General features: G+C 42.4%; 2 protein-coding genes across 3 annotated transcripts in view; one reads left to right on the forward strand and one right to left on the reverse strand.

The window, feature by feature from the left end:
- The first annotated feature begins 252 nt into the window (after positions 1-252).
- Positions 253-4,429, forward strand: USP50 (ubiquitin specific peptidase 50). The gene is made up of 6 exons (XM_010144987.1): positions 253-404; positions 824-1,019; positions 1,609-1,806; positions 2,322-2,464; positions 3,548-3,680; positions 4,277-4,429. Exons 1-6 carry the CDS (start codon positions 253-255, stop codon positions 4,427-4,429), a joined length of 975 nt encoding a protein of 324 aa, XP_010143289.1.
- Positions 4,430-5,076: 647 nt separating this feature from the next.
- USP8 (ubiquitin specific peptidase 8) overlaps positions 5,077-14,931 on the reverse strand; it is a 17,095-nt gene continuing 7,240 nt past the window's right edge. For both annotated transcript variants that reach the window (XM_010144984.1, XM_010144983.1), the window contains exons 8-19: positions 14,402-14,546; positions 13,992-14,212; positions 12,332-12,925; positions 10,939-11,028; positions 10,263-10,343; positions 9,590-9,852; positions 8,778-8,990; positions 8,057-8,267; positions 7,490-7,726; positions 6,841-6,983; positions 6,330-6,462; positions 5,077-6,101 (exon numbers count right to left, since the gene is read on the reverse strand). In XM_010144984.1, the coding sequence (XP_010143286.1) occupies positions 5,916-6,101; positions 6,330-6,462; positions 6,841-6,983; positions 7,490-7,726; positions 8,057-8,267; positions 8,778-8,990; positions 9,590-9,852; positions 10,263-10,343; positions 10,939-11,028; positions 12,332-12,925; positions 13,992-14,212; positions 14,402-14,546 (2,517 nt within the window). In that variant the 3' untranslated portion in view covers positions 5,077-5,915. The remainder of the gene's footprint in view (positions 6,102-6,329; positions 6,463-6,840; positions 6,984-7,489; positions 7,727-8,056; positions 8,268-8,777; positions 8,991-9,589; positions 9,853-10,262; positions 10,344-10,938; positions 11,029-12,331; positions 12,926-13,991; positions 14,213-14,401; positions 14,547-14,931) is intronic.

Raw genomic sequence — 14,931 nt, forward strand, 5'->3', positions numbered from 1 at the left:
GGAAGAGCTTAGTGTGGGAGGTGGAGAGCCCTTACCACTGTATCAGCTTGATGGAAGTAGATACGAATGTCACTTACAAGGACGATCCCAAAACAGCAGGAAACATCTCCTCTAGCCAGTACTGCTTTCTGAAAGACGTGATACAAGGAGGACCAGAGCATTTTAGAGTTCCACTGCTGTGGGGTTTCTCCTAGCGGGTGGAAGTTCAACTCTATTTGCTGAGGAAATGTGAAGTATTCCTGCAAGGAAGCGATGGAGGAGGAGAACAGCCCGTGCCCAGGGCTCACCGGCCTGAGGAATCTCGGCAACACGTGCTACATGAACGCCATTCTGCAGTGCCTCTGCAGTGTGCCACCGCTCGTGGAGTATTTTCTCTCGGGAAAGTACAGAGGCGCCCTACAGACGTAAGTTGATTTATTCGTGCTGCTTGTATTTTTCTGCGTGGCACTGCTGTTTGCCTCCCACAGGGTACATGTTGCCATGAGAAACGTCCAAGGCAGCCACCCATCGGCTCCCCGCCAGGCAGTTACAGTCCAATTGGCCACACGCTGGTTTCCTTCTCCTTCCTCTGAGACCCTGAGTTGTTTCCTCGCTGAGTAACTGCAGCACTTTTTGTTTGTTTGTTGTGTTGGTAATACCAGTTACTGTCTTGATGATGAGTCCTACTATTTTCTAGTATGTGCAGAGCCCCTCAAACCAAATGACCAGCTATACTTGAGCCATGCTATCTGTATTTTCTAGGTTTATGTATTAACGCTCCCATCTGAAGATAGAGCCACATCTTTTCATACTTGACCTGAATCTTATATTTATTTTTCCCAAGGAAGAATGGCACGTCTGCATCTGCCTTTGCCTGCTTGTTGTCCAATATGTGGCTTGGAGAGTTTGACTGTGTTTCCCCAGAGGCTTTTCATTCCGTCCTTGGGATACAGCACCCAACTTTTTGCAAGTGGACTCAGCAGGATGCGCAGGAGTTTCTGATCTGTGTGCTGAACGAGCTCCACAGGGCTCTCAAGAAAGTAAGAGCTCAGCTGTGGTGTTTCATATTTGCATTTAATGATTTAGGATTCCATGGAATAATTGCCGGTGCTTCTCTCGTGAACTACATGATGTGGCTGCTAAAAATGGTCATTTTCTTCTCCTTTGTCTCCTACCCACGTACACACAATTATTCATTTGCTTCTTGTTCAGTGCTATCTAAATGGTAATGCCGTCTGCAGCTCCGTTATCCTCACCAATCTCTCCTCGCTCCTTCCATGCTTTACGCTCTTACTCCTTTTCATCTGTCTGAAATCTTCATGCCTGCCATGCCCCCGTGTCTGCCTTTCTCTTCTTCGGATCCACTGATAAAGAGCTTGCCTAGCAGTTAAATCGCCCCCATCTAATGTCCAGAATATTATATTTTTGTTTAATTCCTCTCAGAAAAGTACTCTAGCTTACTCTCCGTATGTGAAATATCAAGTGAAGCAATAGCTTGTTAGAGCCAAATTCTGTGACTATTCTAACTACTGGCTACGCAGGCAGTGGGCAGCGACCATTGAAACCCAGTGAAGGCACCTCTGAATCACTTCGTGACCCACGTTTTACTAATTTTTTTCTTCTCTATAGTCAAGCAAAAGACAACGCGTAACCAGTGCAAAAGGAGGGGGAGTGAACGTCAGCGAAACATCTATTATCACACAGTTATTTCAGGGACAGCTCAGTTACAGTATCACATGTCAGGAGTGCGAGACCACCACCGAGAAACCCGAGAGCTTCACCGTTCTTTCCCTGCCCATCCCGTCTAGGAGCGTGTGCTCTCTGCAGGTACCGCTTCTCCTGCCTTCCTGCTGGCTTCTGCCTCACGGGGGAGTAGGGGGCTCAGACTAGTGTTATTAATAGGTGTAACTATTATGAACTAGTGTTAACAATAGGTGTTGTGTTATGAAAAAGATGCAGGTCTGTAGTTTCCTTTGTTCCTGGGCACTGTGGAGTCTTTGAACTGGTCCTAAGAGAGGTGGGGGTTCTGCACTGGTCTCCGCACCACAGAGGCTGGTACGGCTATGGGAGCAACGCTCCTGAGCGGACGTGGGGTGAAAAATATTTAGAGTGTCCAACAGCAGCCTTGAGGGTTTCTTTTGCTCATCCTCATTGGGGGGGAAAAGGAAGCTGGTGTTGACGCTTTGTGTTCCAAGAGTTTTTGCAGTGTCAGCCTTGCTACATCATGATTCTATTAGGAAGAGTTCCAAAGCAGGGCACTCCTCCTCTTGCCTTGCTCAGGAGGATCTTCAGGGATGCAGAACTGTTTGATCAAATGATTTTTTTTCTTTTCCCTTTGACAGGACTGTCTCAAATGCTTTTTCCAGCAAGACACACTGACTTCCACCAACCAAGTCCACTGTTCTTCGTGTGGAAAAAACCAAGATGCTGTAGTAAAGGCCACCATAACCAAGGCTCCGAAGATCATTATTTTTCACCTAAAAAGGTACAGCCTACATGGGATAAGACACGGCCACTTCCTGGGCTTTGTGGGATGTGAAGGACAGTCACTTGTGCTTGCATAGAAGGAAAAGAATATCTCTGCAAATGACTGTTTTTAGTACTTGTGATACCTGGAAGCTAAATGGGCTGTTACAGGCATCTACCTGCCAAACACGCAGATGCTTTCCTGCAGGCTCAGACGGGTGTTCTGCTGCGCTGCGTACTGCAGCCTGCCAAACTGCACTCACCACACGTGGGATCTCTCCTCCAAAAGGAATAAAAACTCCGAGGAGGGACTGACTGCAGCTGAGTACAGCAGTTCATGTGGTCAGACACCTCTGCGAACACGAGCTCCTGTGGCAAGTGGGAGAGCTTGTGACTTGGGTTGTTAGCGCAGGACTGAAACGTGGCGTTTTGCTTGTCATTACTGCAGCTGAGAGAGTGTATTTGTGTTTATCCCGTAACTAAGCCAGGTCTAAACACCTGCGTCCACTACACGAAGAGGCATGGCTGTTAGGAGCTCCTGGTAGCAGGCTTTACCAGCCACACGTGGCCTGGTACTGAATTTATTCTTAACGACTTCCAGCCTATAAAGAAAATTGCTGTGGGATGATCTGGCTTGCCAGAACTACATTATGTGAAGTTTATTTAACTTCCCGTTCAGCAGCTGCTTTCCTTGACGTGCTCAAAGGAACTTGCGGTCCCCAGCTGTAGCCCTGGGCCACGTTATAAAGGTTTAAAAGTACAGTGTTGTACTGAAAGTCCCAGAGGAAATGGGGTGGAGCCTGGCACAAAAGAAGAGCTGACACGGGCAGCGCAGTCCCAGAGTTTTAGGACACAGTGGCAGCGATGCCGAGTTGACTTCTGGCTGCTCTTGGCACCTGTCCCCATTTCTGAAGCAAGAGCTTTGCTTTTCTTGCTGGACGTCTCTTGTGGGTGTAATACTCAACATCGCTGCAGATCTCTTTCAAAACACTGGTAGTCGTTTGTTGGTTTTCCCTTCCACTAGGAAAGTCAGTTAAGCAACCACCGCAATGCAAGAAAGAAGTTCGAGTGTTACTTAAAATAGTTTGAAACTGTGTTTCAGGTTTGAATGCCAAGGCAAGCACAAACAGAAACTGGGGACTGACATCCGCTACCCGCTCAGCAAGCTGGATCTCTCTCCCTACGGCTCCCGACTTTTCCGCGAGGATGCGCAGTACAGCCTGTGTGCTGTCGTGGTGAGTTTGGCCTTCCCTGCTTCCATCTCCAGCGCCCGGCCTCACGGAGCAGATGAAGTCTGTATCAGTTTGGCCTTTACAAATGTGATTTATATCTATTTTTCATACACCTCTTTTCTCACCTGCTGCGGCCCTAATCCAGTACCAGTATGGAACCAGAGCAGTGGAGAAGTTACCACTCCTCTCTCCTTCCCCCCACCTTCCAGTCCATAAAGCACGCACTCCCTGCACACAATGCCTGGCTGGAACCTCCTCAGCCTTTTCCGCATGAACTCATGATCCTGCGTGGATCCCGTTTATAAATAAGGACTAAATGGTCTCTTTTTCCATCGCGCACTCCAGTGGGGCCTGCTTAAGGTGACCTGTATCAGGGCTTGTAGCTGGGTTGCAAACTTAATATTGCAAAAGCAATCGTCGTCAGTCTGCTCTGTCTTAAAGCATTTAATTGAATGAACATTCCTCACTGCAGGCCAAAGCGGGCTACAATCTTCTCCTCCATCTTTTTCAAGTGCAAACGGAGCACAATTGCCAGTTGCTAGCTTTGCTTGTACGAAGAGCGAGCGAGGCTTGTTTTAAGACTGTGTCGATTGTTGCAGAACCACACTGGTTTGCTGGACAGTGGCCACTACACCGCATTCTGCAAGCACTTCCTCACCGGAAGCTGGTACAGCTTCGACGATGCACGGGTCGCCAAGATCCCGAACTCCTCAGTGCAGACTGACACAGCTTATCTCCTGTTTTATCAATAAACTGTAGCGTATTTGCACTACCAAGGACCTGTTGTGGTCTTTCAGGCAGTGATTTCTAGAGAGAGGAGTTTCAGCTTCTAGGCCCGTTAAGGAGCATGCATCCGCTCCACCTGTACGAGGTCTACGGGTTGTTTTCCAGGACAAATCTCTTACATCCCTCAAAAGCACACAGATGCTGAGCACACAGATGCACTTACCTGCAGTTCCCGTTTCTCTGTGGATTAAGTGTACTGTGCTGGTTTAAGCTGCCTTGCACCAACAGTCGCATACGAGGTGAAAGCGTGTGAGCAGACGGCTGAGGGGTGTGTTTCAGACGAGAGCGGGGGATGAAGGGACCACTCGTAGGAGAAGGCATTACTCAGTACTGTCGCTTTTGTCCCTGTGGCACCGCACATTTGTTTGCAGCGTGTAAGCTTCTGGAAAACAATCCCTCTTTGTCTTAACTCCATCAGCAAGACACGCACATGTGGACAGGTAACAGCTCGGAATGTAGGAGGTCAGATTTCTGAATGCCAACTTCACTGGAGAGGGAAAGCTGACCCCAATCCAGAGCAGGGAAAGAAATGCCCAAGATGCAACTAAAATAGTTTCTAAACTAATCGGTTGTACACAAAGTAGTATTTTTTTCATCCGCGGGACCCTTAAGGTGTGTGAACGTGATTCAGACTGTCATTATGTAGACTCCTGACATTACACAACTCGTTGAGAACGAAAACACCAAACCCAAACCATACATTTAATGGGATGTATTTTTAAATCATTTCTTCATTAGAGTTTTTTAATGCATGTGTACATGAAAATTTATATTAAAAAATTAAAAAGGAAAATCTTGTTTGTTTAGAGTAACTCTGAAGAGCACAAATATTGACAAAAGCTAACAGAAAAAATACAGCTCTGCTTTTTCATTAAGTTGTGTTGTAATTAGAGCTGGCAAATAAAACGCAAATCAACTCCTCTGAGTTTTAGAGAGTCTCACAAAAAGGACAACATTTTATTATATACATAGTTCTGATGTGCAAGTATGCAATCAATATGTACACTGACATTCCTAACTGTTTACATCGTTCTAGAGTATTCACAGTAGAATCAAGCTTAAGGTTAGAAATGTGAAAAGGCCATAACAGTGAAAGAAAAAAATAGATCGAGATATGCCTTGGGATTTTAAGACATTTTAAACTACTTGTTAATAGATTTCAGGTGTCTAAGCTAGAATTTAATTTTGGAGCAGACTAGAAAGAGAGTTGTTTTTTGAAGAAACGGTAATGCAAGTTTGCTTTTAAATGGTTTCACAGACGGCAGCATTACTAATCAGTCTTCTGGGTTTTAAGCCTAGTACTGACCAGAAAGAGCCTGCTCGCAGAAAAGCTGCTGCAACCACCCCCGTATCTGTAAGTGACCGTTTGTCGCAGTTCTGCATATTGATATGCATTCCCACACGCGCTTTGCTCTTACAAAAAGAAAGCCGGTTTTCTTAACCCCCACTACTTTACGTGGCCATATCCACTGCTCGCTGTTCGTAAGAAGTGTAAAAGAGAATATAGGCAGCTGAGGATTTCACAGACGATGCCGAGATCTCAGACACTTCATGGTCGTCAAACTTAAACCAGCGCTGTTTGGAGGCGTTTTTGCAGTAGGCTGTGTAGTGCCCTCCGTCCAACCCGCCGTAATGATTCTGTAAACGTGAGAAAAGAAAAGAACAGAATTGATAGCCTCGAAATCTGCCAGTTCTTCCCTGGGCAATAATCCGGAACGTGAGGGTTTTATGCAATAGCAGTCATTCTTTTAAAGAATACAACTTGATCTGCAGTCAGGTAGGCAGCTTGGAAACCTGGAGGAACCTCATGGGCTAACCCCAGCCTCAGCACCAAGCCCAGCTGAACTTCAGGACATCGTTACTTACTGATACTGAAAACAGATTGTATCTCTTCAAGTTATTCTTTGGACCAATAACATACTGTGAAAGGTCAAGAGTTTCCAACGGGAAATCTACAGAAGTCTGAAGCTTTTGCTTCCATCTTCCATCATAGGAAAATCTGGAGAGTTAAAAAGCATCATCAGCAGTTACAGATTGCTCACAAGCTGTTTAAGAATACTAAGCATGTTTTCCCTGTTCTTAACCAGAACCTGGTCTCGGCTAAAGCATCTGTCTCCCAGTTTTGCTAATGCCAGCGCAAGTGAGAAGAGATCACTTGTGAAATCTACGTTGTCGTGAACTAAAAATCTAAGTTGTGAACTCTGGTCTAATAAAGAGGCATCGGATACAAATAAAATTCTTGCAACATTACGACTGGAAAAACGTCTGGAACTTTCTCCAATTAAAAATGTTCAGCCGGTGTGCTGGAACAGTCAGTCTCCACCAAAGCCCGGTCACTTCATCCCCACTGATTTCCACCCGTCACCGTTTCTCTTACCGTTTCAAGTGCACGAGAAGAACAGGTGGTAATTTCCAAATTTCTATTTTTTTCAAAGAATCCCTTCGAGTTTTGCAATGGCTACAGTAAAACCTATTGTTGTCAGTGAGCTTCTCCTCTTTGGAGAACAGTCTAAGGCATTCCTAAAACGAAAGACAAACACAGGGGCAGGTCTTTACAAAAGTGTTGTTTCCCGTTCAGTTGTTAACCTGCATCAATTATCTTCAAGCTGCGTTTCACACGAATGAGGACAAGTGAGTTAAATTGATGTCTGAAAGTCAGTTTTACGGCATACATTGATTAGCTGCGAGTCCTTCAAAAGATCCCTACAATGTTTTGTTTAAAACCACACAATATTTATACTATGACCTACAAAAGCAAACACTATACAGGTCTTTTCTGCTACTGCGGCTTCCCTGTTTCTGTCCTGCTTGTATTTCAAAACTTTTAGGGAATGACCTGCTTTTTTTTCAGCTTTAGAAGAATTAGCAAAATGAAGACTCAAATCTGTTCAAGTTTCAGGTTAGTGTAAATTAAGCTGGAATATTGACCAACCCTTTCAACAAGAGGCTGAGCATAAGCAACATCGTAGTGAAGTCACACAGAAATGCTCTTACGCCAGGAACTGTTCCTCCCTAGTTCCACGTACCTGCAGCGTACATTTACTAGTGGACGCAAGTGGTAACGACAAATACATGAAAGCCTCAAAGGTTCGGGACTTCCTGTGACACGTAAGACACTGCACCGTAGATTTGAACTGGCCTTGGAAGAGTGCCACAATAATGGATTCGTTGAGCTGCTTGTGTTTGTGCCAAGCTAGTTCCGCTGCTCGGAAGTCATCAAGGTGATCGTTGTTTTCTTCCTTGTATCTTTTCCTGTTGTCGGCCTGGGTAACAGAGGTTTAAACGCCAGAGCCACATATTAAGATGTACAGAAATACAAAGTCTCATCTATAGGCAAACACCCTATGGAATATTTGCCAGAGTATTTAAACAGGCGAGTGCAGCTATCCGTTTCTTATCTAGTCAGGCTTCCTCCTTTACTCCCTTCAGTACCTTCTACTGTCTGAAACAAAATTCCTCCTTTAATCCTGAGTACTCGCATTGCCTTCTATACAAGTTACTGGAACCGTCTCATGAAATAAGAGAGTCTTTTAAAAATGTCTTACTTTTGATCATCTGACAGATGTATAATTTGTTAAGGGTCTATTGCTTACTTTATTTAGGTCTTCATGCAAGCCGTCCATCAGAAAGAGAAGCAATTCTTGGGAGTCCTGTTGGCTATATCCTGCAAATTGGTCATTAATCTTCCCAATTGTAATTTTAAAGTCCTTTGGACTGATATATTTATACTGTCCTGTCCATAAAGCTTTCATTATCACACCAAACTCTTCAGCCACTTCACCTTTATGCCCCAGGAAATTTGACCTGTACAATTAAACAGACAAAAAAAAAAGTGAGCCCTTCAAGTAACTTCTTTTTAAAAATACTGTCATTAATTCAAGATGTTATCCCAATTTCCAAGTAATTTCTTTAGACCAAGAAAAACTGGCTGTTAGACCCGAGTTAAAATTTCTATCTACTCTGGCAATGTAATTTGGTTCCATATTTGAGGCTGGGCTGATCGAAGGTACAGCCGTTTCCAGCGTGCTTTGTAAAGTGCTATTTAAATAGTCGGTTTGCTTTTAGGAGACTCTAGTACACTTGTGTTCACGCGTGTGGTAATCACAGTTTAATTACAACTGTCCAGTAAAACCTATTTCGTTACACACAGGCGAATTTTGAAAATGTCAAGACTCTTACAAGTTAGCCTGTGTCTCCTACTTAAAAACCAAACATCCCCCCTCAGCCCCACCAAGTCTTGAATTTATAATCGTAGAGGCAGATGTTTTTTTCCCTTCAGTTATAAATGGAAGGATGAGAGTAAGAGAGCATTACCTGTTAATGTCATCTTGGTACAGGTTTCTGTTAAAGTAATCAGCCAGGTGAGGTGCATTGCACAGACACTGTAATATGGAATTCATATAGCAAGTGTTCCCTAGATTACGAAGTCCTGTAAGAGCTGGTCCCGATCCCCCAAACACGGGATTAAGATTCCGAATTTGAGAAGCAGAAAGTCTTGAAATTTCTGCTTTAGTGTAACAGACTGGTCTGTAAGGAAGAAGTTATTTTTTAGGAGTCTCAGACACATGACAAGGCTGCCACAAAAGCCGACAGTACCACCCTCCCTCTCAGGGAATGAGGTGTATCCTGGCACAAGATGTCACCAAATGCCATCATTTAAGGTATTCAAAACCAGTCAATGCACAGTGAGAAATCAATACGCACCAGCCTATAACGAGGCTGAGTTATAGCCTCTCTCAGGTGGTTTTGGGGGATTTTCCTTAGATTCACAGATGAAGAATTAGCTGTAGATTTAGCCCACTCTAAAACCTGGAAAACGCTGCGTTGCACAAGCTGTCAGAAGACTGGTATTTAATATGCTAACACAAATACCACAGTGTAAAAAGCAACGATTGTCCAACTGCACTGTGACCTCTGAAATGCATGTTAATACCTAAGAGTGACTTTAATTCTCCAAAGAGAACGGCCCCGTACGCTGGACTTTTAGCAATGAAATGTAAGTCTATCACTCTTGCATCCTTTCACACCTACTTAGAAACTACGAATGGATTTCGGTTGGTTAATCACAAAGAAGGTCCTGTATGCTACCACACTGCATGAGCTGTGCTGTAACTTATCAGACGTACTTATTGTCACGATTGACAGCAGGAGTTAGAGGAATTCTTTTCTTCTCTTCCTCCTGAATGGCTTGGCTTATATCTGGGGAAGAGTAGGAGCGCTTCAGTTTGGAATGTTCTCTTTCTCGTTCAACGGTCACCTGCGGCTTGGGTTTATGAGTTGGAGGGGTTGATGGAGGAGTGGATGAAGGAGCCATTTCTGGTGGATACATATGAACAGTATTTGTTGGCGAGTGATAGTAACGAAAGGTTCCAGTGATTGGATCCAGAAACTTGGGGAAAGAAAATAAATTGTTTCAAAACCAAGTAAAAATCCATTATTAACTTACTTACCTATTTTGAACTACTGTAAGTACAGCGCACACATTTCTCAAACACTGAGATGTTAAAAGTCGTGACTGGCCTCAGTACTTAATGGATTAAATTTACTGGAAGGCACCACTTTCACCAACATGCATATTTAAACAGCAACTGTTCAGTACCAGAAACAGCAGATGAGCTCTCCTGGTTTCAATACAAATTATGTTAAAATTCAGAAAATTACCACGTGGAAGTTGAAGGGGGAAAATATTTAAAGAAAAAAAATCAAAAGTACAACAAGATCTGAGAAATACAACACAACCAAAATGCATTACAAAACTGCACGTGGCAACTGGATTGTAACATCAGAATAGAAAGTTACCTTTGCCCAACCTGCAGGCAGTCCTGGTATTATCCTCCCCATTTCCTCACTCCGTGCTCTTATCAACGGCTCCCGCTGAGACTAACGAGTAAACAGAAATGTCAGGTACATACAGTTACTTATGTGAAGCAACAAGCTGTATCACTACATGATTCAGCGCAGAACAGTTCAACAAGACATCTTTGACTACAGCTGGAAATACAGTATTGTAATGGTAATACAGCACTACCGTTTTCTACGGCTCAATTTAAACAAAGCCCACTTGTCAGCGTGCTCCAGAAAAAAAGGGACTCCAGTCTCACAGAAGTCTGAATACTCAATTTCTTCCCTAAAGAAGCTACCTTACGCAGGAATGTGTGCTTCTGTTAAACGCATCGAGATGACCTTTCCTCCCTTTTGAAGCGGTATGCGAAGGAGTATGCATGAGATGAACAGCTAGGGCGGAGTGCTAGTTAATGCCATCAGAAACACAAAGGCTTCTAGCGAAAGCTTCAAATATTTTTTTTCAGATGAATGCCACAAATGAAAAAAAAAGCAAATGGCTGCAAATATGGCATAGTCTTTTCTTAAGATGATGACTTTAAAAACTGAAATGAGGTGGAATTGAACGTAATGTAATAATCATAAAGCGTCTGCACTTGCTTAGTTTGGGCTACATACAACACATTGTATTTACTTTAAGTCTTTCAGTATCTTGTTCAGAATCCTCTCTAAGGGGTCCTGGCTTTTGAGCTCCACTGTCTGGTTGTCCTTTGACCCCAGTTTGCTGTAAAAGATTTTGAAAGAAGGCTTTCAATGTTCATCTGGCATGTCAATAACGAATGCTGATAAAGCAAAACAGGGAAAAAGCAGAGTTGTATTTTCTTTTTTGCTTGTTAAACAAATGCATGTGCCACAAAGAAGCAGTTGAAGCAGGTTTCTACACATCTTTTACTCTTCCTAGTCTATACTGTAGGCAATTCCCTGGAACAGCCTTTGTAGCAGCTGAATGTTGTATTAGGTAAGACAGTCTGTTACATAGCTTCAAGAGCTCAGAAATAAAGTGCTGAAGTTCCACCTACAGTACTCCCCTCCCCCCACCCCCGAAGCTGTGGTTTTTACAGTTTGGTTTTTTAAATGAAAGACTTTTTCCCCTTTTACTTCTCACTATGACAGAGCCTCTCCATGAAAAAGGCTAACTGTGAAGCCAACATTATGAATGTATTCTATCACAGGCAGGCATTTGGGGATTATGTGAAGTTGCTCTGACAGTCAAAGCTCAGGAATGACTGTGCTGAGGTTGCCAGGAAGATTTATTTTGGCTTCTTTGTGCATTTGCATTACACAAGCACCAAAATTTGGTCAAATAACACCACAATTGCAAAGGGAGAAAAAAATGTTGAGAAACGGTTTTAAAGGCATCTGTTCTGTCATTAACTCAGCTTCACAAATGGCCTCTGTTTCATGGTAAGGTGATTTTTTTAGTCAGAAATTTTGCCTTTTTTTCCCCCCAAGAATCTGAGGAAAGAAGGAAATGTGAAATACTCCCACCTCAAAAAAAAAAAAAAGTTAGAACTGACTGTTGTCTGCAAAAATACTAGATTAGGGTATTGCTTTCCTTCCTATGCCAGTCAACAAATCCTCTTACGTTACCATTTACGCAGCTGGGGCCACTGAGGAGTTTGTTAGGGTAACACAGTTCTGTCCCTAACATATTACAACAGTGTAGTATACAGTTCTGGGCTGGTACAGTACATGAAACGTCACCATGCCTCTTATTTTTGAAACAGGATTGCAGCCTGTGAACTACCCCTTCTAGCTCCACGTCAGTGGCAAGTTTCGTAACCCTGTGGGGATTCCATGCTGCCCACCTACAAGCAAGAAAACAAGGCTGTCTTGCAGGGAAAGAAAAAAAAATCTAACTCTTTGTGTCTTGATTTTAATTTTCTTCTCTACAGTTACGTAAAGATGGCCTCCATAAAAATCCAATGATGCATTTCAAATTTCTAGATTGATACCGGAGTACACACTCACAGACCATCCTGAATAATTACTCCACATTTGGTGATCATTTTCTCTTTTTCACTAACCTTGCCTGAAACAGTCACAGAGGCTGGAGATGCATCACCCAGTGCTCGTCTCTGCATTTCTGGTGTTCGAGATCCCTTTTCTCTTACTTCCATTGATATTTTGTCAATCTCAATCCTTTTTCCACCAATGCTTTCTAGTTCACTGATATTTTGCTTTTTTGCTTCCATTGCTTCTTTGCGTACTCTTTCTTGTTCCTTTTCTTCCTGTTCTCTCTTTATTTGTTCATCCCTCTCCTGTTCTCTGTCCTCTTTGGATTGCTGTAGCTTTTCTTTGTATTCCTTTTCTTTCTGTTCTTCTTTTGCTTTTTGTTCTTGTTCTTCTTTTTCTCGCTTGAGTCTCTCTCTCTGTTCTTCTTGTTGCCTCTCCCGAAGTTCTTTTTCTCGTCTGTTTTTCTCTAACAAAGCAGCAGTTTCTGCATGTACACGACTTTTTTCTTCTTCTGTCAGAATGCTCTTTGCATCATATACTGGTTTTGTGGACCGGTCTGGAATTATCTGTCCATTCTCAACAGGTTGCTTATCACTGACTGTACTTTGAGATTTTGGTCTGTTATCATTGGGGATTTTTAGTGAAGGCTTTTTAGTACGGTCAATCTGTAATACAAAGTATAAAACAAGTCACTATAGCTATTACTGCTCTGTTAGCTAAGCTTTTTCTACACAAGATTTCTAAGAGAATAAAGATGATAATATAGTTGAATTCTGCTAAAGAGATAGTGAATTTCAGTGTCATTAAATCTGGTAATTCATATTGCTCATTAGTAAAATTAGGTATTCCCTTAACTTCCAGGTGTGAGATACGAATCAACAAGCCCTGAAGAACGGTAAGAACAGCATTAAGCACTGATTACTGAAACTCTTTCATTTTCAAGCGTTCACAGGTGAACATTTTAGGGCAATCAGGCCTAATTTGGATTTGAGTCTCTCGATCATGTGACAAAGCACGTGAACTGCTTGATGGAAAGAGATATTTAAGACTGGCTTATGCTCAGACCTAGGAGAGTAGGTTGTTTTTGATGGTGAAGTTCTGAAGAAATAAAAGCTTGCCTGGATTAGGGAAGAACAGAAATTTCACAGTTTAGAGTCGCTTAGCTGAAATCTGTATCAAGTGAAGAGTTTGACTTTAGCCTTGTCTCCTAAAGAAAATGTTATTTTAGTGCAGGGACTCTACGAAGGTGGTTTGAGAAAGTTTTATCCCTATGAAAGGAAGAAACAAATCTTTACACTTTTGCTACTAGGCTGAGAGTGACGAACCACCTAAATATTATTTGAAGGAAGATACCATTGCTGGAAAGCAGACCTTTGCAATAGCCAAGGTAAGCCATGGCGTAACTGCCATCCTTGTATTTCATCATGCATGTTTTAAGTAGAAAAGTTTGCTTACCGATTTTCTGAATTAATGTTCAATTGCCGACCTCTCATTTCTCTGGTACTTATATAAAAATATTCACAAAAAGCTCTGCAATTATGTTAAGTGTATTTAGTTTCCTGAAGTGCTGTAGACTAGATACTGTGGCTTCACAGAGCACCAATAGTCTCTGAACCATGCATTTGTGTACAAGGCTTAAACAAATACTGAGTATGTTCCCTTGTTGATTTAAGCTTCTGCACGTAGTGGGTCTCTAATAGATGAACTCTGAAAAAAAGAAACTCAGTTTACCTCAGGGATGCTTCTTGTAGTTGATACTGGATTAACTACAAATGAACCATCAGATTTGGGAACAGCAGCATCCTGTATGTTTGGTCTGTTAAGCGATTTCAGTCTTTCTTCCAAATTATCTCCCATTTCTTCATTTTCAATCACTTCTGTTGGAAATGGCTTTATAGCAACAACGGGTGGAATGGGAGCTGGCTCTTCCAGAGATGGATATGTAAAATCCACTTTGGGGGGGGGGCAGGAGGGAAGCAAGAGAAAAACTTCAAATCACAAAACCAAAATAACTCCCGTGTTCCATACCAAGATTTAGATTTACCCAGAACAATGCTATCCCAAACATATTTGAAAGGATTAAAGATGTCCAGTAATTACACACACATGGTGGGTGTGGGTGTGTCATCCTTTATACTTACAAGAAACAGTCACTGCTTCACTCCTGCTATGCTGGGGTGGAGTTACTTTAGCGTTTGTTGTGTACTGGGGAAAACAAAGCAGCCAGTTTTCATAGCCTCCTTCTAGAATTAAAGGTTCATTCCGCAGTATAGTTTTGCTTTCCCACTATAAGAAAAAAAAAACTTTGAAATTATTTAAAAATAGAGGAGAAATTTTCACATCTTAACAGCGTTGAAATTTCTGCATATAGTTATTACATTAAGATAGGTTATTTTTGAGATTTTTTTAAATAAGAATTAAACAGGCTGCGAGACCCCTTTGGGGAACAGGGATCCTCTTTTGTGTCTGGAGAATGCCCAACACAGTTAGATTCCTGGCTCCACCTACAACGGGGTCTGAATATTTCCAGTAGAGGAAGAGCCACTTACTACTACTTCAGGTAATGATCCTCCATGCAAAAAAAAAAAAAAAAAAAAAAAAGAAATATCCAGATAAAAGAGAAATAGCTACTGCAAAAAAAAACAAAAAGAGAAAAAATGACAACAAAAAA

The sequence above is a fragment of the Buceros rhinoceros genome, unplaced genomic scaffold, assembly GCF_000710305.1.
Source record: "Buceros rhinoceros silvestris isolate BGI_N320 unplaced genomic scaffold, ASM71030v1 scaffold12431, whole genome shotgun sequence".
NCBI lineage: Eukaryota > Metazoa > Chordata > Aves > Bucerotiformes > Bucerotidae > Buceros > Buceros rhinoceros.

What these genes read in the sequence shown, in the direction of transcription:
- USP50 (XM_010144987.1), top strand. Translation starts at nt 253, where the DNA reads ATGGAGGAGGAGAACAGCCCGTGCCCAGGGCTCACCGGCCTGAGGAAT. An exon ending in TCCACAGGGCTCTCAAGAAA is followed by an intron (nt 1,020 to 1,608) that starts GTAAGAGCTCAG and finishes TCTTCTCTATAG; the next exon opens with TCAAGCAAAAGACAACGCGT. An exon ending in ACAGCCTGTGTGCTGTCGTG is followed by an intron (nt 3,681 to 4,276) that starts GTGAGTTTGGCC and finishes CGATTGTTGCAG; the next exon opens with AACCACACTGGTTTGCTGGA.